Below are 26,344 nucleotides of genomic sequence, written 5' to 3'. Positions count from 1 at the left end.
TACTTAAAATTACATTAAGTTTTTAAATTGTTGATTTTCTTTATTTTTTGAATAAATAAAACTACATTTACATAAATGGTCATAATAATAATTGGCAATAATACAAATAACGTTAATAAAGTTTTTATTTTATTTATTAATTTATTTTATTTTATTTTTATTTTTTTTTGTTTTGTTTTCTATAATTTTTTTTATGTTTTTTTTGTAATTTTAATGTTTAATTATTTTTTTGTTTTTAATAAATTTCATATTAAGTACTTATATAATAATTAAAAATAAAAATTTTTTTTTAATTATTACTGTTTCAAGAATTAAATATTTGTCTTTTTTGTCAAATCAGTATATATTTCTTTATTCTGTTTATTTTTTTATCTTTAAAGGTGGAAGAATTCTTTCTTCAACATTTTACATATAAATGTATATATATATATATATATATATATATATATATATATATATATATATGTTTATAATGAAGGATACAAATTTTATTAATATATTATAAAAATATTCTATATTTTTTTACTAAATTTACATATTTAATCTTTTAAGTTAAAAAAAATATTTATCTTAAATTACTTACTCTATATATTTTCATGCAATTTATTTCATATTTTTAATGTATTTTTTACTTAAAGTTCTTTCATTAATTTAATAGAATTTAAACGTATTATATAATGTTTATCACTAAATTATATTTTAATTATTAATTATAATGATATAATAATTCATTGCTATATTTTTTTATTATCAAAATATTCTACGTACACATCAAAAATTATAATATCCGATAAAAGAAGAAAATTATTTTCTAATTTAGTTGTAACTGTTGGTTTAATTTTAATTTCAGACGTATCCTGATGTATATTGCTACAAAAAAAAAAAAAAAAAAAAAAAAAAAAAAAAAAAAAATATAAATCTTGTGTGTGTGTACTTATATTAATTATTTTATTGATTCAGTATATATAATTACATCTTATTGTGCAAATTTAAAAATGTGTTAAAACAAATCATAGCTGCGTTATCCCTACTAAGATTTAATGGTGTTTTATATATCTTCCAAGGATCTATAATTTGATATAATAAAAATAAAATATTTAAAAGAAATTAAAAATGAAAAATGAAAAATGAAAAATGAAAAAAGATTGTTTATAAGTTTATTATGAAGAAAATATCAATATAAGTTAAAAAATTTACTTGAATTATTTAAAAAAGTAGAGTCTTCTAAAAGAAAATATCCATTATTTTTTAGTTTCATAAAATCTTCAAAATTAAATGACTTTAAGTATGATAAAATATCATCTTTACTTTTTTTTTTTAATAGATAATTTAAATAAATCTTCCATACTAAAGAAGAATTTAATTCATTTTCTTTTTCTTGGTTATGTTCTGATATATTAAATACTTCAAATTTTTCTTCACCAATTTTTTTTATTTTTTTTTTTAATCTTTTTTTTAACTTATTGTATTCTTTTATCTGATATTCTTTATTATCTCTCCTCAAAGCTAAATTTTTTAAACTCTGATATAAAAAGTTGTTGCAACCAACGCCTCCTACTATGCATAAATTTTTTATATTGAAATGAAGTTCAGAGAAATACATAATTTTATTCAGCTGTTTTAATATATGACTAAAAATATTCTTTTGACAATAGTAAGCATATCTATCTTTTTCTATTTCAAATGATTTTTCCTTCTTTAATTTTTTTATAATTTTACTTAAATGATTAAAAATTCCAGAAAATCTAAAAGTTTAAAAAAAAGGTTAAATGAAAAGAATAATTTTATAAATCATAATTAATAAAAAGTAATAATACATTAAAAGAAATATTTAAAAAAAAAAAAAGGAATTAATTTTCTTACGAAAAATTTATTATATTATTAGGCGAAAAAGGAGTTGGAAATGGTTGAAAAGGATCATCACAAATTTCTTCATTCATTTTTTTCCTTTTTAATTTTTCAATGAACTCTTTTGCTTTCATTTCAAGAAAAGGACCTCCTCCTAAACCTACAGGTAATTCAAGATCTCGAGCTATTTTGTCAATTATATCTCCAACAGACATATCAACAGTCTTTGAAATTTTACTTATGCAAATATCATTTTTTATATTTTTTTTAACTATGTAGACTTCTGTACTACCCCCTGAAACCAAAACACAAATATATCCATCTTTTAGATATCCAGTTAAAAATTTATTTAAATTTTCATTTTCCTTTTTTTCACTAATATTTTCCTTATCTTCCTTTTTTTCATTAATATTTTCCTTATCTTCATTTTTTTCACTAATGTTTTCCTTATCTTCCTTTTTTTCTTTTTTGAGAATATAAGATGCATAATTTAAAAATTCTTGTTCATTCAAATTATTTGATTTTTGTTTAGTTACAATATTTTTATTTAAAACTTCTAAAATTTCCTTAACTTTTTCTTTGTTTTTATCATTTTTTATAATTTCAGACATATTAATATTAATAAAATTTTCATTTTCAATTTTATTTAAATTTTTTTCTTTGTACTCATATCTATTTGTATAAGTATTCACATCTGTGTAAAAAGGAAAAAATAATGGAGAAAGAACATGTGCAAATATATGATTTACTGAACTTATTTTTACAATCTTATTGTTTTTCTTTATTTCTTCTATATAATTTTTTGCTGCTTCCATATTTTTTGCTATTCCTGGACAAACACTTAGACCATAACAATTAATTTTCTTCTTATCTATAAAAAAAAAAAAAAAAGAAAAAGATAATAAGAATCATATATATATATATATTAATATAAATTTTTCAATTATTTCTATTTATTAATTTTTTTTTTTTTTTTTTTTACTAATATTATTTAAAATTTTATCTACATAATGTTTTAAAAACAGATTATTTATAGAACTAATAAAAAATGGATATACCCCTTCATATTTATGAACTATTTTAAAATGAGATATTATAACATTTATTATAATATTAAGATTTGAATCAATTACACATACACATGTATCATCACAAGTATTTTCTATTCCTACTATGTATTTTATTTTTTTATCTTTAAATTTATTTTTTTCTATTAAAATTTTTGGTATCTTTTTATATTTACATACATCATAGTTTTGATGGCTTTCTTTATAGTATTTATTTACTTTTTTAATTGTATTTCCTAAAATATTACTGAATTTTGTTTCTTTAATTATTATATTATCAATCTTGTATGTATAATATATATAATTAGTAAGATGTATAAAACAAAAAATATATAATACAAAATTTTCAATTACATTTTTCATTCTTATATATTATTGTTACATTTTTTCAAATGGTTCTTTTCGTTATTTTAAATATATTTTTTATTTATTAAATAATTTATATACACATATATATATAATCCATTTTTTGTAATGATTATCATTTAAATATTATGATTTCAGAATTTTACTTTATATTTTTTTATACTGCACATATTTTTGTAATGTTTAATTTACTTATGACATTGATATAATATGTAATTTTTTTTTTTTTTTTACTCTTTCATATTATTTATTGATGTAATTTTAATATTAAAGCTTTAATAATCTTCTTTTATCATTTTCCAATTAACTATATTTTTATAATTTTTCATATTCTTAATATTAATTTTATTATATCTCTAAATGTTTTTTATGTATTTTCTACTTAAATGAAACTTATTTTGTTTTTCAAAAACCTATTTTTGCACGTTATATATTTATATGGAAAAAAAGATTAATAATATTTAAATTATCAACTTGAGGGCTTTTTCATAATTTAAAATATTAAAAGTTTCTACAGGAGAATGGATATAATCCTTTTTTTTTTTTTTTTTTTTTTTTTTTTAATATTTAACAAAATATTTTTAAATAATCATAACTTTATAATTTTCTCTTAAATATATCATTAATAAATTATAATTTATTATAAGATTTATTTTTTTTTTCTTCTAATATATATATATATATATATATTTTATGAACAATGTTATTAAATTTATTGCAGAACTTTCATAGACACAATAAACGTTATAAATTAAATACATTTATTTTTATATTCTTCAATCTTTACTTTTTTTATTACTTTATATTTTTATGTATCCCATTTGTACGGTTTTTTAAAATATATATATTTTTTAATAAAAGCAATTATAAAAAATTTAAATGGATTAAAGGAATTACAATTTTAATACTATATAATTAAAAGTAAATTAAAAAATGTAAGAACTTGTGGCACATATGTATTTTTACAATTTTTTTTTTCATAATTGATTATTAATATGAGTTGTTATTATTCTTATAAAGATAAATTTAGCAGGTTCTGTATTTGTTTTTTTTTTTTTTTTCCTTATAAATTGAACTCGATAAATAAAATAGCCTTATTATAAATTTTTTTATGTTAAATGATTATTTTAATATTTCAATTATTATATATAATTTTAAGTGAAAGTGATATGTATGCATATAAAATTTTTGATAATGGAAAATTGAGACTATCTTATTTAACGGTTGCTCTTCAAAACAACAATTTGGAAAATAATGTAATACATTATATTTTTACATTACATAAAATTATTGAAATTCTTCATATACTTTTAATTTTATCATTTAAAAGAAAAACATAAGTTCTTTTATATTTTTACAAAGTTTTATAAATTTTTTAAAAAAAAAAAAAATTTACATCTAGCCAAATAAAAGTCGATATGCTATGAATAATCTACATTTATCTAGCTAAAAATTTTGATTCATTTTTTAAAACTGATTAGAGAAATAATAATAAAAAATAATATTCTTTTTTTTTTTTTATGACTTTTTTTTTTTTTTTTTTTTTTTAAATAAATATATAAAAAGATAAATAGACAATAAAACTTTTTTTGTTAGAGTATATAAAAATTTTGAATTAACTTTCAAAAATATTTAAAAGATGTTTTTTTTTTAAATTCATTTTCTCTTTTGGTTTTATTACCTTAAATTTTTAACATTATTTTTTAGGTATTTTTTTTAAAATTCGCTTTAAATTTACTTTGAATAATACTCAGAGTTAAATTAATTTACATTAAAGAAAATATAAACAAATTATAGTTCATAAATTATTAACAAAAATGAAAAACTTTTTCAATTTTCTATTTTTATCAATATTTATTATTAAAATTCAGAATATTTGTGCTATTACAACAAATGAAATAATAAAAAATAAAAGAATTAACTTTCTGAATGAAGCAAGAAATATTATTAACCAATCAAATTTAGTAGATCAAAATGAAAAGATTATGGATGATTCTTTAAGAACATATAAATATTATATGTTAAAAGATAAAACTGAAATTAGGGCAATTTTTATTTTTGACGATTTAAATATAAACAAAGCTAAAAAATTAGGTATATATGATCAAAAACATAAAATAGATATTTTAGATATACAAAATAGAGTACATAATTTGTTTCCTTTAGATGGAATTAGTTCATTAACTGATGTTTTATATAAAGAACGACAAACATTTTCATTTAATACGGATTATGCAATTACAAATTATGTTTTTAGTAGATTTGTATTTAATATCAATGTTCATGAAAAAAATGATGAGGAAATTATGTCTCTTTTATTAGATAATGAATTAATTATGAAAAAAAAAAATTTAATAATAAAAAAAAATAATAATGGATATGAAGCAAATGATAGCATAGAAAGATATACACAAAATTCAAATAATTTATTAAAAAATCATCCACATTCCTTTTCACAGTTCATTGGAGCATTATTGAATATTTCGTCTATTGTTACCTCTATTTCTGGAACAATATCAGCTATATCTTCTTTATTTTCCAATGAACCTAGTCCATCTCCTCCCAAATTTTTAGGTGAAGAAAAAGCTCCTCTCCTTACACATGTAGAAAGAAAAACAATTTTAAATAAATCAGAAAACAAATCACATCATTCATATAGAAAAAACAATAAAGAATATGAAGATGAATATGAGGATGAAGACGAATATGAAGAAGAATATGAAGACGAATATGAGGATGAGGATGAGGACGAATATGATTATTATTAATGGTGTTAATAAAATAATGTAAAAAGTTAGCATACTATTAAAAAGAATATGAAAATTATCCAGTAATAACAATTGTAATTATAATTACGAAAAATATGATTTAGCACATTCAAAATATTATACATGCAAAATATACTGTTTTTATTAAAAAAAAAAAAATATAAAAGGTAGGATTACATAGAATACTTTAAGTTAAAAAACTTAGAAGATTTTTGCAAATTACATTAACTTTATTTGTTTATTTTTTTTAATATATATATTTTTTTATAATTTTACATAATAATATAATTTTTATTTTTCATTAATTTTTTCATATAATTAAATTTTAAAAAAGTTATATTCTTATAGTAAATATTTCTACAAAATATACTGTAATTTATTTGTTTACAAGATAAAAAAATTTAATTGTTTCAAAATTATTATTTACTTTTCTAAAAGAAATTAATAAACAAAAAATCTATATTTTTAAAGAAATATTAAGTGACTCAAGTTATATATAAATAAAATTAAAACATAAATAAGAAATATAAATACCCAAATATCTATAAAAAAAATTACATTCTATTTTTAAAAGTTTTTATTTTATTTTTTATTTTTTTTTTTCTTTCTATTTATAAATTCTTAATTAAAAATAAAAATAAAAATTAAATTAAATAAAATTAATGTAAAAAAATATGCAATAATTTCCCTTTTCTTTTTTTCTCTTTATCTTATATATATAAAAATATACGGATATTTTTATCAATAAATATAAATAACAAAATATTTGTCTAGATATGGAAACAAAAAAAAAAAAAGAAGAAAAATTAATACTTTTTAGTACTTATTTTTTGAAAATTGTGAAAATAATAAATTCTTTGAACCTCAAAATAATTTCAATGTGTAAGTTATTAAACTTAAATTTTTTTTTGGTTATGCCATTTTTTTAACATTTAAAAATGAAAAATGGTTTAAATGGTTACACTGAATAAAATATTAAGTTGAAAAATCATTACATATGAATATTAAAAAATTCTTCATATAATATGCTATTAAAAAAAAAAAAAAAAATTCATTTGTAAGAATTGTTCATCAAAAATTTCAATGGACACAATGTTGAATGATTGTCTATTTCTTGTATGTTCTGTTGAATATATGCATCTATTAATACAAACCTCAGATGTAAATATGAATTAAAAAAAAAAAAAATTAAAAATATTTGCAAATATTCTTAATAAGTAACAATGTTATATATATTATCTTAAATATTTGAATGGTGTATGTAATAATACAACATTTTTTAGCTAATAAATATTAAAAAACCAAAAAAAAAAGTTGTAGATTTTTTATTGTAAAAATTATACATGCATGCACTTTTATGTCTTTATTGTTCTTTTAAACAACTGTTTGATTTGGTGGATTATTTAATCAATTTTTCTTATATATGAGAATAAAAATGTTTCTTTAAAAAATTTTTTCCATATACAAAATAAATTATATTATTTTTTTTTATGTTAATATTTTTAAAATGCAGAATTATAGAAAAAATATAGTATGTGAAACGTAATTTCTTATTCCTTTTTCATAAACGTATTTTTTCAAAATGTGTTAACTTTTAAAAAAAGAAAAAAAAGATACACACTTTTTATTTGAATTGTTTTTCAAGAAAATTTATTAGAAATCCTTTTAGTTTTTAAGGGAAAAATAAAAATTTTTTATTACTTGAAATTGTTTTAATTTATTCGTTACATATATATATATATACAAAATATATATATATTTCAACCCTTATAAAATATTTTGATTTTCCTTTCAAATTTACATTTTTTTTCATAATTTTATTTATTATATGTATAATTTCAATTATACTATATATAGATCCATTCTTTTTTTTTTTTTTTTTTTAGATTCTCATTAGCCTTTTTATCATTATTTTTTTTTTTATTAGATTTTCATATTTAATGGATTTTCATATGATTAAAAATTTTTTTTATTATGTTTCGAATTAAAATAATGTGTTACAATCATTTATAAGAAATGTTTAACATTTTTAAAGTTTTAATAAAGAGAGAATTAGAAAAAAAAAAAAAAAATACATATCTATGTACATATAGAAGTGAAGATGAAAAATATAAAAAAATATTACTTCATTATATATATTTTAACGCACATATTTCATGTTAGTCTTTTAAATAGTATTAATGTTGGAAGAAATAAAAACTACATAAAAAAAGAGAAAGATAATATTATTTTAAAAAAAAATGAAAATCTAATAAGTCTAGAAGAAAATGAAAATATTTTATGCATTAATAAATTGTGCAAAAATAAAGAAAATACTTCTTTTGTTAATATAGAAGTAATAAATAATAATTCAAAAAAAGTTGCACAGCATTCAAAAGATGTTTTTAATTCTCTAGGTAAATCTTTTATTTTTACCTATTTGTATATATATATATTTTTTTTTTTAATTTATTAAGTATATAAATTGCACTGAATTATAATTTATATCATTAAGAAAATGTATTATTTTATTCTCATTATTGCTAGAAATAATTTTGTTTATATATCGAAATAGAAAGAAAATTTTTATATCATAAATTGAGATTTTATATAATAAAACCTTGTCTACTTTATTTTTTCTCGTGAATTATTTTTTTAAAATTGTTATATACTCATATATATTTATTTAAATAAATTTACAGAAAAAATGCTATCAAAAAGTGCTTTAAAAGATAACGATGATAAATTTGATAAAAAAAACGATGAAGAAAATTATAATAAAGAAGATGACGAAGATGAAGAGAAAGATAGAAAAAAAGATGATGACGATATTTTCGATTTCAATGATAATAATGATGAAGAAAATAATAATGATGAAAGTTATAGTAACAATGATGATGGAAACATAGATGGAGATACTAAGTTAGATGAAGGTAATCTTAAAAAAAAAAAAAATAAAAAAAATGTAATAAGTTTATTAAAATAATATATTCCTGTTAATATTATTTTTTTATTTTAATACTTGAATGAATATATAAATTATTTCCTTTTAGACAAGAAAAAAAGAAAACTTAAAATGGAAACAGAAGAAAAAATCAAGAAAAAAAAAGAAAATCATAAAAAAAAGAAATATAAAAAGTATAATTTTACTAATGAAGAAAAAATGGAAAGGAAAAATAAAATAAAAGATACTAATAATATATTCCATAATAAAATACACGAAAACAATGAAGACAGTCAAATAAATAATGAAAATGAAAATAATAAAAATATAATGTATAATGATCCAACTGTATTTCCAGGATTGTATTTTGTCGGTATTGGTTATGATTTACTGTTTGGTAATCCTTTAGGAGAAATTGATTCTTTAACCGATCCTGGATATAGAGCTCAAATTTATATAATGGAATGGGAATTAAGTGATGAAGGAATTGCAAATGATTTGGTTACTCTTCAACCGTTAAATGGATGGATAAGAAAAGAAAGTGCATGTAGTAGAGTAGAATCGGTATACTAAAACATATAGTTCTGCTTTTATAAACATATATTTTTCTTATTACTTAATATGTTTTTATATAATAATTTAATATTTATTATTTATTATTTTTTTAGATTAATGAATGTTCTAGCATTTCAGATTATACTAAAACTTTATCAGTAGAAGCAAAAGTGGAGGGTGGATATATAGGTTTAGCATCATTTTCTGCATCTGCTGGTTATAAACGTTTTGTTAATGAAATTTCTAAAAGATCAAAAAAAACATATTTTATTAAATCTAATTGCATAAAATATACAGTAGGATTGCCACCTTATGTTGAATGGTAAAATAAATAAAAAAAAAAAAAAAAATAAATAAATAATTGTTTTTTTTTCATATATTTTATTATTCAATTTTTTTTTTTTTTTATATAAAAATTTTAATAAAATTTATATAAATAGTACAAATTCAATTTACTTAAAAATTAAAAAAAAAATACTATTATGATATATAAAAAGGATATATACTATGTGAATAATATTTCTTTAAAAATTTTTAGGAAAACAACTACAGCATTTAGTAATGCATTGAATGGTCTTCCATCTCATTTTACAGGATTGGATAAGGATAGTGAATGTAGTTCAGGTGTTTATGAAGAAAAAAAATCTGACAAAGCTTGTGAAAATGTAAATTTTTGGATGGAATTTTTTAAAGTATATGGTACTCATATTATTACCGAAGCCCAATTAGGTTATTAAAAAAGAAAAAAAAATTATTTCTAATATTTTGTATAATATTACTAAAAAATTTGAAATGTTTATCATTTTTATTTTTTTTTTTTTTTAAAATAAATATTTAACTTATATATTTCTTACTTTTTTAAAAATATAGGTGGTAAAATAACAAAAATTATAGATGTATCGAACTCATCTATATCAAAAATGAAAAAAGAGGGTGTCAGTGTAAAAACAGAGATTCGTGCTCAATTTGGTTTTTCTAATTCAGGAGGATCAGTAAGCGCAGATTTAAATAATTCTTCCAAAAATAATAATGAAAATTACAACATGAAAGAAACATTAATTGTAATGGGAGGAAATCCAATTAAGGATGTTACAAAAGAAGAAAATTTATATGAATGGTCCAAAACAGTTTCTACCAATCCAATGCCTATAAATATTAAATTAACACCAATGTCTAATATCTTCGAAACGGACGAGTTAAAAAATTCCTATGAAAAAGCTATAATTTATTATTCTAGAGTATTTGGACACTCAGCTCATGATACTATGCAAAAAGAAGATAAGGATATTATTACAATAGTAATTTATATACATATATATATACAAATGAAGAATAAACAAAAAAAAATACTTGAAAAAAAAAAAACTAATAAACACATTTCAAATTTTTTTTTTCATTCATTATTATTTATTACTGTTTATTTTTTTTGTTCCATTTTTTTTTTTTTATTTTTTTTTAATTTTTTAAAGAATGTAATATTCATCTTTAGTATTTTCATTTGATTTTTTTATATTTTTTTTTTTTTTTTTTTTGTAGTTAACTAATTCAACAACAATTACTAAGACTTCTCCCCCTCCTATAAGTGCAGAATGCCCACATAATGAAGTGGTTTTATTTGGCTTTTCTTTAAAACAAAACTTCTGGAATAATACTAAAAATTTAAAAGGTTACGACATTGAAATATGTGAACCTGGATCTAGTAGTTGTACATCGAAACAAGGACATTCAAGAAAGTATGATTCTGCTTATCTTTATATGGAATGTGGAGCACAACCTTTGCCATTTTCTGAGCAAGTAGTAAGTGAAAGTATTTCAACTTTTAATAGTGCAAAATGTCCAAATGATTATTCTATAATATTTGGATTTGGTTTATCATCATCATCAAGTAGAAGTAACGCTGCTGAATATATTTATGCTACTCCTTGTAGACCAGGTTATTTATTTATTTTTACTATTTTTTTTTGCTTTTTTTTTTTTTTTTTTTTATAATATATATATATATATATATATATTATTTATATATTATTTATATATTATTTATAGGATTGAAGGAATGTTCCCTTAATATGAGTTCTTCAAATGAAAAAAGTTATATTTATCTTGTTTGTGTCGACACAACAATATGGTCTGGTGTAAATGACTTATCTCTTGTTGCTTTAGATAACTTTCATGGTTCTGTTGATCGGAGTCAACCTTTTAATGATGGAAAATTAATTGGTGAGTGTCCTTCCAATGGTACAATTCTCTCTGGTTTTAAAGCTGAATTTCATTCTTCTAATCCATTTGTAAAAGCACCATTTGATAAATGTGCCAAAAGCTTAAGAGCTTGTTCTGTTCATGGTTGTGGAAAAGGAATTGGGTTACAAAATTACAGATCATTATTTATGGTATTACTTTGTAGAAATACTGAATAATTTTTTTTTTTTTTTTTTTTTTTTTTTTTGTTATCGGAAATCATTTCAAAAAAATTGAAGTCCTGTTTTAACATAAAGATATTCTTTAAAAAACGTATACATATATTTGTATATTAAAGTTTAATTATTAAATTATTTAATAAAATTTTAATAAAATATTAGTATTTATGTCATTATTTTGTTAACTTGTTAATTTAAAACCTTTATTCTTATTTTTAATTCATTTTATTTTGTACTTTATTTATTTTTATTTTTGTTATTTTTTTTTCTTCTATTTTTATATATTATGTTTATTTTATATCTATTGTGTTAGGTTAATTTACTATTTATAATTTTTTTTTTTTTAATGTTAATAAACAAATTTTGTTATTATTACTTTTTGTTTGTATTTATTTATTTTATCTATTTAATATCTTATACATATACATTACTCTAAAAAAAAAATTTGAAACCTTAGTTTTAGAAGATAACAAATTAAAAATATAAAATATATTTTATTAAAATATTAATTAAAAGAAATAAGATTCTTTCTTTTTTTTTTTAATTTTATTCCATAGTTTCTTATACTTAATTTAAAATATGTTTTATTTTTTTAAAAGAACTTTTATAAAATGAACAAGTTCATTCTATATAAAATTTAAAATAAGATGTTATCCTAGATGAATAAAAGGAAATGTCTTTAATTTTTTAATAATTAGAAGTAATATTTAATCTAAATGTTTTGGGTAATTTAACTTTTATTTACTTATAAGAAATTATATAAATAAATAAGATCTAAAGTAAAAAAAGTAAAAATTAAAATAAATGTTTATTTTTATTGTAAATATATATATATATATATATCTAAATTTTTTTGGTTCATTATTTTAATGCTTCTTTTTTTTTCTTATTTTTGCTATAAGAAAAAATAATATTACCATTATTATTTGAAGTTCTAAATTAAGGATTAATTTAAAAGAGTGTAAATTAAAACAGGAAATTTTTGAAGGAATTATAGAATGTTAATATAAATATTATAGTTCTGCATTTGAAAAAATGAAATTATAAAAAAAGTTATCTTAAAAAAAAACTTATAAAATTATCTTTCGATATTTATTCTTTTAAAAATAAGGTATTAAAAAAATTTTTTAGATACATATACAAAAAAATATAATAAAAAAAAAAAAAAAAAAAAAAAAATAAACATTTTTATGTTAGAATAATAAAATTAATTTTAATAGATACATAAAAAAAAGAAAAAAGTAATTATTTATTAATATTAATATATATTCTTATTTGAATCCTATCCTGAATTAAAGCAGAAATAATATTTTTAAATATATATATGACTATTTAAAAGTAATAACAAATTGTTTTAAAAAGACATAAATATATTTTTTCTTCATTAAAATAAGTTTAAGAATTTTCTACATAAACACTATAAGAATAAATGTTTCTTGATTCATTCTTACATTTATCAACTGCTTTAATTTCATCTAACATCCATATACCACCCATTGAACCCTTAGGTAATAATATTTTGTGATTTATATTTTTCATTTCAATATCATTTGGTAACATAGATCTGTCGACGTCACTTCTATGTATACCACCATGTGGATCTCTTAAATATACAAAAATATAATAGATACCAGATAAGTCATCATATACACTAAAATCAACAGTAACAATTGTCTCTCCATCGTGATTTTTATTTGCTGGTTTACTTGACACTTTAACATTATATAAAACTGGCTCATGTGTATCTCTTTCAGTTCCAGCTTTTAAATCAGCAAAAAATTTATCAGACGAAAAATTAACCATGCTTTGATTTCCTGCTTCATCTTCTGCAGAAAATTGTCTTAAATAAAACCTGCTACCTATACAATATTTTGGTATACTAACAGGATTAACTACTTGAAAACATTTTAATTTTGATATATCCATGTCAGTATATTCTTTACAAGATTCCAAGCCTACCTGTCTAAAACCGTTAGTTCTAATATCTGATAGGAAATAATCTTTTTTTATTACATTAGAATTAAATTCTGGTTCATATATTTCGGATGTATAGTTGAAGTAAGAGTAGCTATTATTATCTTTTGATGCAAAGCTTGCATAAGTTCCATTTTCTTTTTTTAGCATATTATCTTCTAATACCATTATTTGCAATTTTATTAGAGAATTTTCTGCGTCACTAGAATTATATGGATAAACAGAAACTGAATCTAGAAGTGGAATTGGCTTTTCTATATCTTCATTTTGATTATTTATATATATATAAAAAAGAAATGATCCCAATCCAACATAACGATTTATGCTATTTAATCCAGTAAATGTTAATGATTCAGACACCCATCTACCTCTGCTTTCACTAGGATTCATGTTAAATTCTCCATATAAATGATGACTACATTCTGCTCCATCTTTAGGAAAAAAATATACATCTCTATATGTTTGCTGTTCAGAGAATAATCTAGAATATACATGTTTTGCACATCCATCTAATCCTTTTGTAGATAATAAAAATATATCTACTTGTATTTTTTTATTTTCGGTAGGGCTACCGATAACTTTCGCATGTACCTTTTTAACTTTTCCAGGATAATAAAATACCCCATTACCTAAGTTTAGAACTTCAAATAAGTGGGTTCCACTAGTAGTATAAAAACTACCACTAAATACTTTTTCTTTTAACCATTTATACTTTTTAGGAGATCTAGAACTTAATAATCTTGGATTCAAAACAAATGAAGCTATTGATTCTGAAAAATCTTCTCCTGGATTTTTGTCATGAGCATAAGCTGAAACGAATTCTACTTCTAATCTAGAAGCCCATTGGCTTGGAGATAATGGTTCTTTATACCATTTTCCTAACTCCATCCATTCGTTTTTATATTCAGAAGATAAATTATTTACATAAATAAAATGTCCGATTTCATGAAGTACTAAATGAGAAATATCTCTATAATTCACAAATGCTGATTCCATAAATTCAAGGAAAGAATCTCTCTCTGATCCTCCAGGAAAAGCTACAGCTGGCGCAGTTGGATGTACGGGGTGTTTTAACCCATTTTTTCTTCTTAATAAATATTTTAAACCTTTAACTTTTTGAAATCCTTTAGGATATTCATCCCATGAAGTGGCTATCTCAATTAGCTCTTCCATATTTTGATTCCATGGTTGATAATCTGTATATGGGTATCCAGATATTTGTTCTAACAACTGTCTATTTACATTTGGATCTAATAATATAACTCCATGCTTTTGTTCGAAATATGTGTAAAATAATTGGAAATCATGTGTAAAAAGAGCTCTAATAATTACCTTTTCTAGTCTTCTAGAAAAATATTTACCATTATTTCCAGGATTTTTAACCATTCTTTTGGAAAAAGAAAAGGCTTTTGTAGAAACACGCACTGTTTTAGAATATTCATATTCTGGATCATTAAATAATTCTACATCCATATTAAAAGCACCTAGATCGTCATCAATTAAAACCCATTTTTGGTGTTTTCTTTGAAGAGTTCTTGCTACTTTATCATAGGCTACTAATTTTATGCACTCAGGAAAATTAGATATAACACTTAACAATCTATTTGAATATTCAGAACCCCATATTCCCATTAATTCAATTCCATAAAAAGTTTTTAAAGCCGTAGCAGCAGCAGATGCATCTAATTTTAATTCATTTTCTAATTTATTACCATGCGACCAATCGGCTTCATCGTTATGAACCGTGTTAATGTTCTCCAAAGGCAATGGACATGATACTTGTAACTCCCAGTTGTAAATAAACAAATTAGGATCAGATTTGTAAGGAGTTACATAGATACTATCACTATATTTATCATTAACATGTTTACATTTTTCACAAGGTATAGTAATTTTTATAGCACTTGGTGTCATATATGTATTTCCATAAATACGTAAGTAGTATTTTCCTGGTTTAACTAAAAATTTAAAACGTTTATTTTTACTAGTTAATTTAATTATCTCTAAGGAATCAAAATAATTAGAATACTGTGCCCCTAATGCAACAGATAAAGGATGATCTTTCACTATTCCATTAACAACTCCTGTAACTTCATAAGTTTTCCCTTTTATATTTTTTTCTTGGTCATGCATCATATTTGATGAAGATGCAGATGCTTGAATAAATGTCATCTGTTTATAAAGATTAATATTTCTTAACTTTTCTTCTTCTTTTGGATTTAAAGGATGTGTGTTTCTTATAACAACACTTCCTTCTTGACTGTTAGAATTATTTATATTTTTAGCATTGCTACCATTTCTTACGTTGTACCCCTTTACAACATGAAGAACAACCAGCATAAGGAAGTAGGATAATGCATATTTTCCCTTCATTTAGATTATTTTTCAAATTTTAAAAAATTATACAAAAAAAGTAAAATAAAATATAAAGTGTGTAGATACTATTTTAAGAGAAAAAATTTATTTGTTAAAAAAAAAAATTATAAATTTTTGAGAAAATTTATATACCTAAAAAAAAAATTAATTAGTTCTTTTTTATTTATATGAGAAATTTTATATTTATATTAATATTTTAAAAAACAGTTAATAATATTAACAATTATTTTATGAATCAAAAATAAAAAAAGGACAAGTTTCAGTTTAAAATATACATGCATCCTACATGCATACTGAAATTTATATATATGTATATATTGATATATGTAACTTCTGTAATTTTTAAATTAGAGCAAAAAAAAAAAAAAAAAAATGGAAAAAACGAAAAAAGTATAAAAAATAAAGTATAGAAAGAATTTGTAAATTAAACTAACATAAAAAAAAGTGTTCAATAAAAAGAAAAAGATTTAGTTATTTTATTTTTATTTTTGTGTATTGTATATGTAACTTCAAATTAAGCTATATATATTATTTTTTTTTATAACTTAAACTATATATATTATCCTTATATTTGAAAAAGCATAACATAAATAAACACTATTTTTTTAAGATCTTATGTATTTAAAATGATATATATATAAAAAAAAAAACAATTATAGTAAAAATATTTTCCTACATATTTTAGTTACATTTCAACATGTTTTATCTTTTGATTACAAATGTTAAATTTAAATATTTAAAAAGGGAGATAGTAAAAAAAAAAAAAAAAGTAGCTATCTATTTGTTTAAAAAGAAAAGACATGCAAGAAAAAAATGAATAATAATATAATTTAACGAGGCACAATTAAAATACAAGAACTACAACATTTAAGTCTCTCCATTTTTTTAACTTACTATAATAATTTATCATTACGCTCGTATATGGTTTTATTTAATAATTAAAAGCTTGTTATCCAATAATATTACTCTGATACGAAATGTCTAAAAATTACACTTACAATTTTAGATCTTTTTTTTTTTTAAAAGTTAGCATATTATAAGATTAAAATTCAAAATGATTAAAAAAGAAAAAATTAAAATTTGAGAATGGGCTATATTTTAACGCATAATTGTTAAACTTAGTGAAAATACTTTATTTCTCCTGAGTTATTATGTGAAGACTTAAAATTGTTATTTTTGTTTTAAAATTCATCATATATTTAAAAACTTAATTTCTTCTATCAAAAAAAATTCTTATTCTTTTCATTTAAAATAATACTGAGATTAACACAAAAAAACAGAAAAGAGTTGTGGTTTTTTTTGTCCCAATTTTAACAAAGGAATAAAAAGAAAGAAAATTTCTTTTTATATCGTTTTTTTCTTAAGATACAAATAAATATTTTTCTTTTGTTTAATAAATATTTAGTTAATTTTTTTTTTTTTTCTATATTTTATTTAATCTAATAAAAACATTATAAGGAAATGTTGTATGTTAATTAAACGGAGAACAACCATCAGATTATAGTAGAAAGAAACATAGATATTTTAAGAAAAATATGAATTAACTTCAATAATGCTTCATTTACATCTATTTTATCATCTTATTAATTCCATTAATCATTTTGTTTTGAAATAAATTTTTTCATAAATATAAAAAAAATTAAAAAATCTTTATCCATAACATTTTTTAACCTCATATATATTTGTAGGTAGCCTATATTGAGGTAATTTGCACTTTAATGAAAATTAAAAATAATATATATTGTTAAAAAAAAAAAAAAATAAAAAAAAAAAAATTTACTGACGTATTATATAGATTTATATAGAGAAAAAAAAAATAAAAAAGTTTATAAGGATTTAATTTTGGGAAATTTAAAGATCTTTTTAAATTAATATTGTTTTCTTTATTTTAATTCTCAAAAAAAGAAATGAGCATGATAATTTCTTTTTTTAAAATATTTAATTGTCTAATAAGTAAAATTTCAAAAATTATACCTTTCCTTATTTTTGTATACTTATTTTTTTGATTTTAAAAATATGCATATTTTGTTTAAATAGTAATTAAGTATTTTACTTTTGATTTTTAAATGGTAATTATAATATATTTAAACAAAAAAATTGTTAAATCAAAAAACAATTATTAACATATCTAGTGAATATATATAAAATTAGTATAAATTTCTTAATTTATAAAAAATAACCCATTTCAAGTTTTGTTCTTAAAAATATGTTAGTAAAAAAATAGAGTGGATAATAATTACATAAAATAAAATTATTCATATTACCAAAGAATGGAAAAAAAGAAATTTTAAATTTTTATAATGTATTTTGTATAATTTAATAAAAATAAGTTTTTTATATACTTAATAAGAGACAATACTAATTGTTTAAATGCATATATTATCTGTATTGTCTAAATTAACTACATTTTATTGCAAAGTAGTATATTTTTTAAAAATTAACGAATAAAAAATAATATTAAAATAAATTATATTAAATATTATATGTTTTAGTACATAAATGAAAGGAAAAATGTATTTTATAATAATTCATTTAAAGAAATTATAATAATATATTTATTGTCAGATGTGTGTTGAAACCAATATTATATGTGCATATTTTTTTTTTTTTTTTTTAATTTATTATTTTTTTTTATATTTTTTAATAAAAAAAATAATATATAAGCATTAAAGTATTATAAGAATACAATATAAAATTTCAAAATTTGATGTTAAAAAGAAAAAAATGAAATTCTATTAAGTAAATCTAAAAATATATTTTATATATAAAGAGAATAAAAAGATAAAATAACATATAATGTAAAAATGCCATGCAAAACTCCTTAAATGATTTAATATAATTATGTTTATTAAAAAAGAATTAATATAAGATAAAAAAAATTATTCTCAAATATTTAAATTTTTTTTTTTTATTCCTTTATTAAAAGAAAAATAGATCTAAAATATATATATATATATATATATTATATAAAAAAATTTAATATAAATTTTTTTTTTTTTTAATAGCCTAAAACACACTAATAACCTTCCTACTAAAAATTAAAAATGAATTATTTTATATGTTTTTAACTTGTATAAAAAGAGTGTTTTTTAATATATAAATAAAAAATATAAAATATATATAAATATATTTGTTTTTTTTTTTTTTTTTTTTTTTTTTATTAAATGGGAATAAAAGGATTAACAAAATTTATTGCCGATGCAGCACCAAATGCTATTAAAGAAATAAAAATTGAGAATTTAATGGGGAGGATAATAGCTATTGATGCATCAATGTCCCTTTATCAATTTATAATAGCTATAAGAGATTCTGATCAATATGGAAATTTAACAAATGAATCAGGGGAAACAACTTCACATATATCAGGATTGATGTCAAGAAGCATAAAATTAATGGAGAATGGATTAAAGCCAATTTATGTTTTTGACGGAGCACCACCAGAATTGAAAGGTTCTGAGTTAGAAAAAAGAGGAGAAAAAAGACAAAAAGCAGAAGAATTGTTACAAAAAGCAAAAGAAGAAGGAAATTTAGAAGAAATAAAAAAACAAAGTGGAAGGACTGTACGAGTTACTAAAAAACAAAATGAAGAAGCAAAAAAATTATTAACATTAATGGGAATACCTGTTGTTGAAGCTCCTTGTGAAGCTGAATCGCAATGTGCATTTTTGACAAAATATAATATTGCTCATGCTACTGCTACAGAAGATGCAGATGCTTTAGTATTTGGAACAAAAATATTGATAAGAAATTTAAACGCTAATGCTTCTTCAAATCAAAATAAAAATAAAAATTCAAGTAAAAGAGGTTATATACTAACTGAAATAAATTTGCAACAAGTTTTAGAAGGCTTAAATTTAACAATGAATCAATTTATTGATTTTTGCATTCTGTGTGGATGTGATTATTGTGATACTATTAAAGGGATTGGTTCAAAAACTGCTTATAATCTTATAAAGGAATATAATTGTATAGAAAATATTATTCAAAATATTGATAAAAATAAATATCAAATTCCTGCAAATTTTAGATTTGAAGAAGCTAGAAACTCATTTTTAAACCCAAAAGTTTTAACTAAAGAGGAAATTAAAATAGATTGGAATGAACCTAAAATTGAAGAATTAAAAGATTTATTAATTAAAGAATATAATTTTAATGAAGTTAGAGTAACTAATTATATTAACAGATTACTAAAAGCTAGAAAAGCGACAACACAAAGACGTCTTGATAATTTTTTTACTGCTTGCACTAAAAAGAGCACTAAATTGGTCATTGAAGAAAGTCAAAAAGAGCTAAAAAAAAAACTAAAAGGAACAAAAAGAGATATTACAAATATTAATACGAAACTTAATAAAAAACAAAAAACGGAAAATAAAACCATTAAAAAAGAGAGTGAAAAAAATGAACAAATAAAAAAAGAAAAATATGAGATTTCAAAAGAACCAGAAGAGAAAAGTCAAGAAAATAACGATAGTCAGGATAAAAATTCTTTAGACTATCAAACAAATTCAGAATCAGGTAATTTAAAAAATGATAATAAAGAACATAGTTTAAATATTAATAATATATGTGATAGTAACAAATTTAATATTGATAATTCTATATATAATAACAGTAATTTAAATAATAATATTTTAAATGATAACATTAATTTAAGTTGTAATAATAATACCCTAAATAATAATAATAATTTAAATAATAATAACACTTTGAATATTAGTAGTAACACTTTAAATAATAATGTTAAAAATTCAAATAATATAAAAAAAGCAAATAATATTTTTTTGTTGCCTTTCTGTCCAAAGAATGTTACTAATGTAAAGAAAAGGAAATTGGTTCAAAGATGTTAAAGAAATATATAAAAAGAATACCATATATATATATATTTACATTTTTTATATCTACATTTTTTAAATAAATTTTTTTTTTTGAGTGGTTTTTAATTTTATCATAGTATATACAAAAAAATATATATATTTATATATATGTTTTTCATTTATCATTTTTTTTAAACATATATTTACTATATTTTACATAAAATTTTATTTTATTTTTAATTTTATATTTTTTTTATTTTACTTTGATTTTTTCTTTAATACATGGATACAAAATTGAATATATGACATATGCATTTACCTAATAATCAAAAACTAATATAAATTGTATTCATTTTATTAAAAAACATAAAGTTTATTTTTTTGGTATTTTTTAAATTTTAAATATTTTTTATGGCATTTAAGACTAAAGATCTTTAAATTCTTATTCTAAACGTAAAATATTAATTTCAATATTAATTTATAATTTTATAATATTGTATAAGGAAAATTTATTTTATACATGTAAATATTTTTACTTTATTTTTAATTATAATAGTTCTTTTATAATAAAAAATTGATAATTTCCACATTATTTTATTATATTTTTGATTAATCTTATTTTTTTTTTTTTTGTTAAATCTTTAAAATTTTTTTTTCTATTTTTTAAAGGACATCACATTTTTTGTTCTTAAACTTGTTTAACTTTATCATTTATATATATATATATATATATATATATATGTATATATTTTTCTCCCAAAATTATATAATTAAATATTTAATGAAATTATTTCAATATTAACTAATAAATGAATAGGTAATATTTTTTTTTTTTTTTTTTTTTACATATTGTGTAAATATTTTTTAAATGAATATATTAAAAGGTCAGGACAAATTATTTTTTTTTAAAAATGTAAAGTTCTTTACTTTTTATAAAAAAAACAATGTACTTTTACAAAATAAATTAAGGTTGAAGGATAACAATAAACATTTTTTACGTCTGTTAAGAGGAAGAAACTTTTTTATTTCACGAAAAAATGAAAACAATGTAGGTAACAATATGATAAAAGAGGATGACAATAGTCAAAATGAAAATAAAAACATGGAATTTATTAATGATACTATTAAAGAAGAATGTGAAGATAAAAATAATATTAAAGACAAAATACCATATGAAGATGAAGAAGAAGATGACGATAAGTATATAAAATCATTTTATGAAATTTATGATGATAACAATGATACATATGATTGTCCTAAAGAACTTTTAAGGTTTATTAAAAAGGAATTTATGAATATAAAAATAAAAATAAAATGTTCAAGTCCAAGAAATTTAAAAAAAAATGATGTAAAAAATATTATTAATGATATGTTTGAAGAATCAGAAAATATTTTAAATGATAATTTAACTGAAAAAAAAAAAAATGAAGAATCTAATTATGATATTTACTATTTAAATTCAAGTTTTAAAGAATTCAATTATCCTGATAAAAATGTTATGTGGCCAAATCCTTTAATATATAATCATCGTTTGCAACCTTTTGTATTAAAAAAAAAAAAAAATGAATTAAATGAAAATTTTGAATTGGATAAGAAAAATATAGAAATAAATAAAAAGAGATTAGAAAATTTATGGCGTTATAGCTCTAGTTATGGGGTAGATTGGAATACTTTAGATGAATTATATTTAAATTTTAAAAAACATAAAACTGAGCATTTGAATGATTGGGAAAATAATAAAAATAAGATTATGCTTTATGCATCAAAGGTATGTAAAAGAAAATTAATAAAAAGTAGGAAACAACTATTAGATAAGCTAAATATAAACTATTCTAGTAATATATATGCTAATTATGATGAAAATGAACAATTGCATGAAACAAATTTAGATGATGATCAAACTGAGTATAATCTATTACTACCTCGTTCTATATTTAGAAGATGGATAAGAACGTAAATATAAAAAAAAAAAAAGAATATTTTTAAATATACATATTTATATTTATTTTTTCTTTTCTTTTTTTTTTTTTTTAAGCTTATATTTTTATTGGAAAGATAGATATATGCATTATTATAATAATACTCTTTGTGATTACTTAAAAGGAGAAATTGTTGATATGCAATTATTGAGAGAACATAACGAAAGAAATTTAAATTTATCAAACAAAAAAATGCTAAATCAGCACTCATTCAGCTTAAAACCAGTTAAAGGATCAAATTTATATATTACTAGATATATAAAAAAAAAGAAAATTAATGTAAAAAAAATAAAAATATTAAAAACTCTATATCTTCTATAAAATTCAATTTTGCTCAAATATTTTATTTTATCATTTAATTTCAATATTATAATGTATTTATATTTTTTTTTTTTTTTTAGGTTAAATATGACAATGATAATGAATATGATTTAACAGGAATAGGGGAACATATATATAATAATGCACAAAAGGAAAAATAGTGCTAAAAATTTTTTTAATTGCATAAACGAGTTTTTTTGAGATAATGTGTTTTATTTTAATTATAAATCCATTTTCAAATAAATATAAACTAAATTGTTTAAAAAAAATATGTATATATATATATATATATATATATATATATATATATATATATATATATATATAATAAATACAAAAAAAAATAAATAAAACTAAGACAGAAATAATATTTTAAAACTTCTTTAAAAAACATGTATAATTATATTAATTTTTCTATTTTCTTTTTTTTTTTTGCTATAAATTAACAAAATACAAAAAAGAATAAAAGAAAAAAAGAAAAATAAAAAAAATTATATTCTACTTAAGATCTTTTTAAAAATTATTTTAAAAAAAAAAGAAAAAAAAAAAAATTGTTTTTAATAATAAATCTCTCGTAAAAATATTTTTCAAAACTATATATTTTTTAGTTCAACTATATTATAGATAAAAAATTGTGAAAATATTTTTAATAAAAAAAAAAAAAAAAAATACGAAATAATAAAAACAGAGTATTAATTATTAATTAAATCTAGTTGAAAATTTTTTTTTTTTAATTACTCTTAATGATGTGAGAATATAAATTTCATTGGATGAAATTTTTTATTGGAATAATAATTATAATATTCAAAAAATTTTATAATATATTTTAAGCTTTTGAAAAACAAAATTTTATTACATTTTTAAATAATGAAATTTTGTTTAAAATTACATATATATATATATGTATATTTAAATGAAAAAATATGATTAAAAAATTGTGAGTTTTACAAAATATTAGTGACATACTTAAAAAAAGATTAAAAATAATTATTCTAATATAATTAAGAAAAAATTATTCAGAAAAAAAAAAATATAAGAAGAAAAAAAAATTGTAGAATAATGGAGAGTCACAAATATACAGGTTAATAAAAATAAAAGTGAACTATTTTTTCTTTCTTTATTTTTATTTATTTTTGATATATTAACTACGAATTTTTATTAAATTCTAAATTATTACTAAAAATAGCTTCTTATAAAAAAAATATTATATATGTTCGTTATAATAAAGATTTATGGCTTCTATATATTTATTTATCGCATCCAATTTTATTATATTTTTAAATTCCTTATAGACAAATTAAAATCAGGAGATTGGATTTGCACAGATGAAAAGTAAAAACACTATTTATTTTTTTTTTTTTTTTTCTTATTTTTTCCTTTTTTCTCTTTTTTATTATTAATTGAAAAATTGAAAAATTGAAAAATGTTTTACTTCATAACATTAAAATTTAAATATACCTTTAAAAATCATTGAGAAATGAAAGAGAATAAGAATATTTAATAAAGAAAAAATATATACATATATATATATATATAAATAATAATTTTTCTTTTTATAAATTTATAAAATTTAATAAAAATTGTTTTTAAAGCTGTCGGAATCTTAATTTTTCAAAAAGAACTCACTGTAACAGATGTAGTAAACCTCGACCGAAAAGTAGTAGTAAGAATTCTTTCATTAAAGATTCTATATTTTTAGATGTTAAATTTTTATAGATATGCTTTTTGTATATTTCACATTCATATATATATATGTATATATATATATAATATGTATTATTTAATATATTTTGTATTTATAATTTATACCTTTTTTATATAAATATTTGATTCTTTTTTTAGTAAAAAAAAATTTTAAGCAGATATTTTTTAAATCGAATGATTGGAAATGTGATGATTGTGGTAATATAAATTGGGCGAAAAGAGAAAAATGTAATATATGTAGTAAAAGTAGATATAGTAAAAAATTAAATGAGTTTAGAAGTAATAAAGAAATAAGAACAGGAAAGGGAGGAGGACATTACGATATTCAATGGAATAATGAAAAAAGAGTTCACGATTCAGAAGATGAAGAATATGATGAATTCGGAAGAAAAAAAAAAAAAAAAAAAAAAATTGGTTATACATATATATATACGTTTATACACATATGTATAGCATATATATATATATATATATATTAATATATATATTTTCTCTTTTTTAGATGATGAAGAAGAAAAGTCAAGAGGTAATAATGAAAATAATGATATAAATAATAATAAGAACAATAATAATAATAAAGATATGCTATATAAAAATAATATAAGCAAAAACAAAAACTATGAAAACTCAAGATCAAGGAGTATATCATCAAATACTTATAAAAAAGTTAAAAAAAATAATATATATGATGAAGTAAAAGAACATAAAAAAAGTAATGGAGATCATCGAAAATATGATAGAAGATATGATTATGATAAGAAATATAATGATAAAAAAATTGATCATGATCAAAAATATAACTTTGATAATAGAGGAAATGATTATGATAAGAAGTATGATGATAGAAAATATAATTATGACAAAAAATATGATGACAGAAAAAAACATAGAAGAGAATAAAAAATATAAAATAGGAACAAAAAAAACAAAAAAAGAAATAATACGTGATAAAAAAAAATAACAAAAAATTATGTAACTAAAAAATCAATAAAATAAATATAAAAAACAAAGATAAATTTATCTCTCAAAAAATACAGACAATATAAATATTTTAAATTAATTTTTTTTTTTTTTTTTTTTTTTTTTCCTATACTAGTTTTCTTTTTAAAATATATAAAGTTTAATACTATATTAGCACATTTTAAAGTAGTATTTATTTATGTTTTATTTATTTATGTAAATTTATTCATTTTAAAATATGTTTTATTTTATAATTTTTTTTTTTTTTTTTTAAA

At 18.8% G+C, this 26,344-nt stretch overlaps 7 protein-coding genes across 7 annotated transcripts; 5 read left to right on the top strand and 2 right to left on the bottom strand.

Moving 5' to 3' along the window:
- Positions 1–734: 734 nt before the first annotated feature.
- KAE1 (tRNA N6-adenosine threonylcarbamoyltransferase, putative) lies at positions 735–3,278 on the bottom strand (the record flags this gene model as incomplete). The annotated part of the gene is made up of 5 exons (XM_028674623.1): positions 735–870; positions 974–1,067; positions 1,198–1,745; positions 1,864–2,719; positions 2,831–3,278. 5 exons carry the CDS (start codon positions 3,276–3,278, stop codon positions 735–737), a joined length of 2,082 nt encoding a protein of 693 aa, XP_028530957.1.
- A 1,820-nt stretch (positions 3,279–5,098) lies between these two features.
- On the top strand, positions 5,099–6,049 carry PGAL8A_00059400 (conserved Plasmodium protein, unknown function; the record flags this gene model as incomplete). The annotated part of the gene is made up of 1 exon (XM_028674622.1): positions 5,099–6,049. The coding sequence occupies one exon, from the start codon at positions 5,099–5,101 to the stop codon at positions 6,047–6,049; it is 951 nt and encodes a 316-aa protein (XP_028530956.1).
- Positions 6,050–8,150: 2,101 nt separating this feature from the next.
- PGAL8A_00059300 (sporozoite micronemal protein essential for cell traversal, putative) lies at positions 8,151–11,941 on the top strand (the record flags this gene model as incomplete). The annotated part of the gene is made up of 8 exons (XM_028674620.1): positions 8,151–8,445; positions 8,731–8,961; positions 9,082–9,536; positions 9,641–9,849; positions 10,066–10,256; positions 10,398–10,825; positions 11,064–11,460; positions 11,571–11,941. The coding sequence occupies 8 exons, from the start codon at positions 8,151–8,153 to the stop codon at positions 11,939–11,941; spliced, it is 2,577 nt and encodes an 858-aa protein (XP_028530955.1).
- Positions 11,942–13,336: 1,395 nt separating this feature from the next.
- SIAP1 (sporozoite invasion-associated protein 1, putative) lies at positions 13,337–16,288 on the bottom strand (the record flags this gene model as incomplete). Its single annotated transcript, XM_028674619.1, has 1 exon — positions 13,337–16,288. One exon carries the CDS (start codon positions 16,286–16,288, stop codon positions 13,337–13,339), a length of 2,952 nt encoding a protein of 983 aa, XP_028530954.1.
- Positions 16,289–19,455: 3,167 nt separating this feature from the next.
- Positions 19,456–21,138, top strand: FEN1 (flap endonuclease 1, putative; the record flags this gene model as incomplete). Its single annotated transcript, XM_028674618.1, has 1 exon — positions 19,456–21,138. The coding sequence occupies one exon, from the start codon at positions 19,456–19,458 to the stop codon at positions 21,136–21,138; it is 1,683 nt and encodes a 560-aa protein (XP_028530953.1).
- Positions 21,139–21,973: 835 nt separating this feature from the next.
- Positions 21,974–23,566, top strand: PGAL8A_00059000 (conserved Plasmodium protein, unknown function; the record flags this gene model as incomplete). Its single annotated transcript, XM_028674617.1, has 3 exons — positions 21,974–23,058; positions 23,141–23,363; positions 23,486–23,566. 3 exons carry the CDS (start codon positions 21,974–21,976, stop codon positions 23,564–23,566), a joined length of 1,389 nt encoding a protein of 462 aa, XP_028530952.1.
- An 898-nt stretch (positions 23,567–24,464) lies between these two features.
- PGAL8A_00058900 (zinc finger, RAN binding protein, putative) lies at positions 24,465–26,009 on the top strand (the record flags this gene model as incomplete). Its single annotated transcript, XM_028674616.1, has 5 exons — positions 24,465–24,486; positions 24,698–24,737; positions 24,998–25,062; positions 25,248–25,523; positions 25,612–26,009. The coding sequence occupies 5 exons, from the start codon at positions 24,465–24,467 to the stop codon at positions 26,007–26,009; spliced, it is 801 nt and encodes a 266-aa protein (XP_028530951.1).
- Positions 26,010–26,344: the final 335 nt, after the last annotated feature.

This window comes from Plasmodium gallinaceum, assembly GCF_900005855.1.
Source record: "Plasmodium gallinaceum strain 8A genome assembly, contig: PGAL8A_v1_42, whole genome shotgun sequence".
In the NCBI taxonomy this organism is placed as follows: Eukaryota; Apicomplexa; class Aconoidasida; order Haemosporida; family Plasmodiidae; genus Plasmodium; species Plasmodium gallinaceum.
This window is presented reverse-complemented; position numbering and strand designations above follow the sequence as displayed.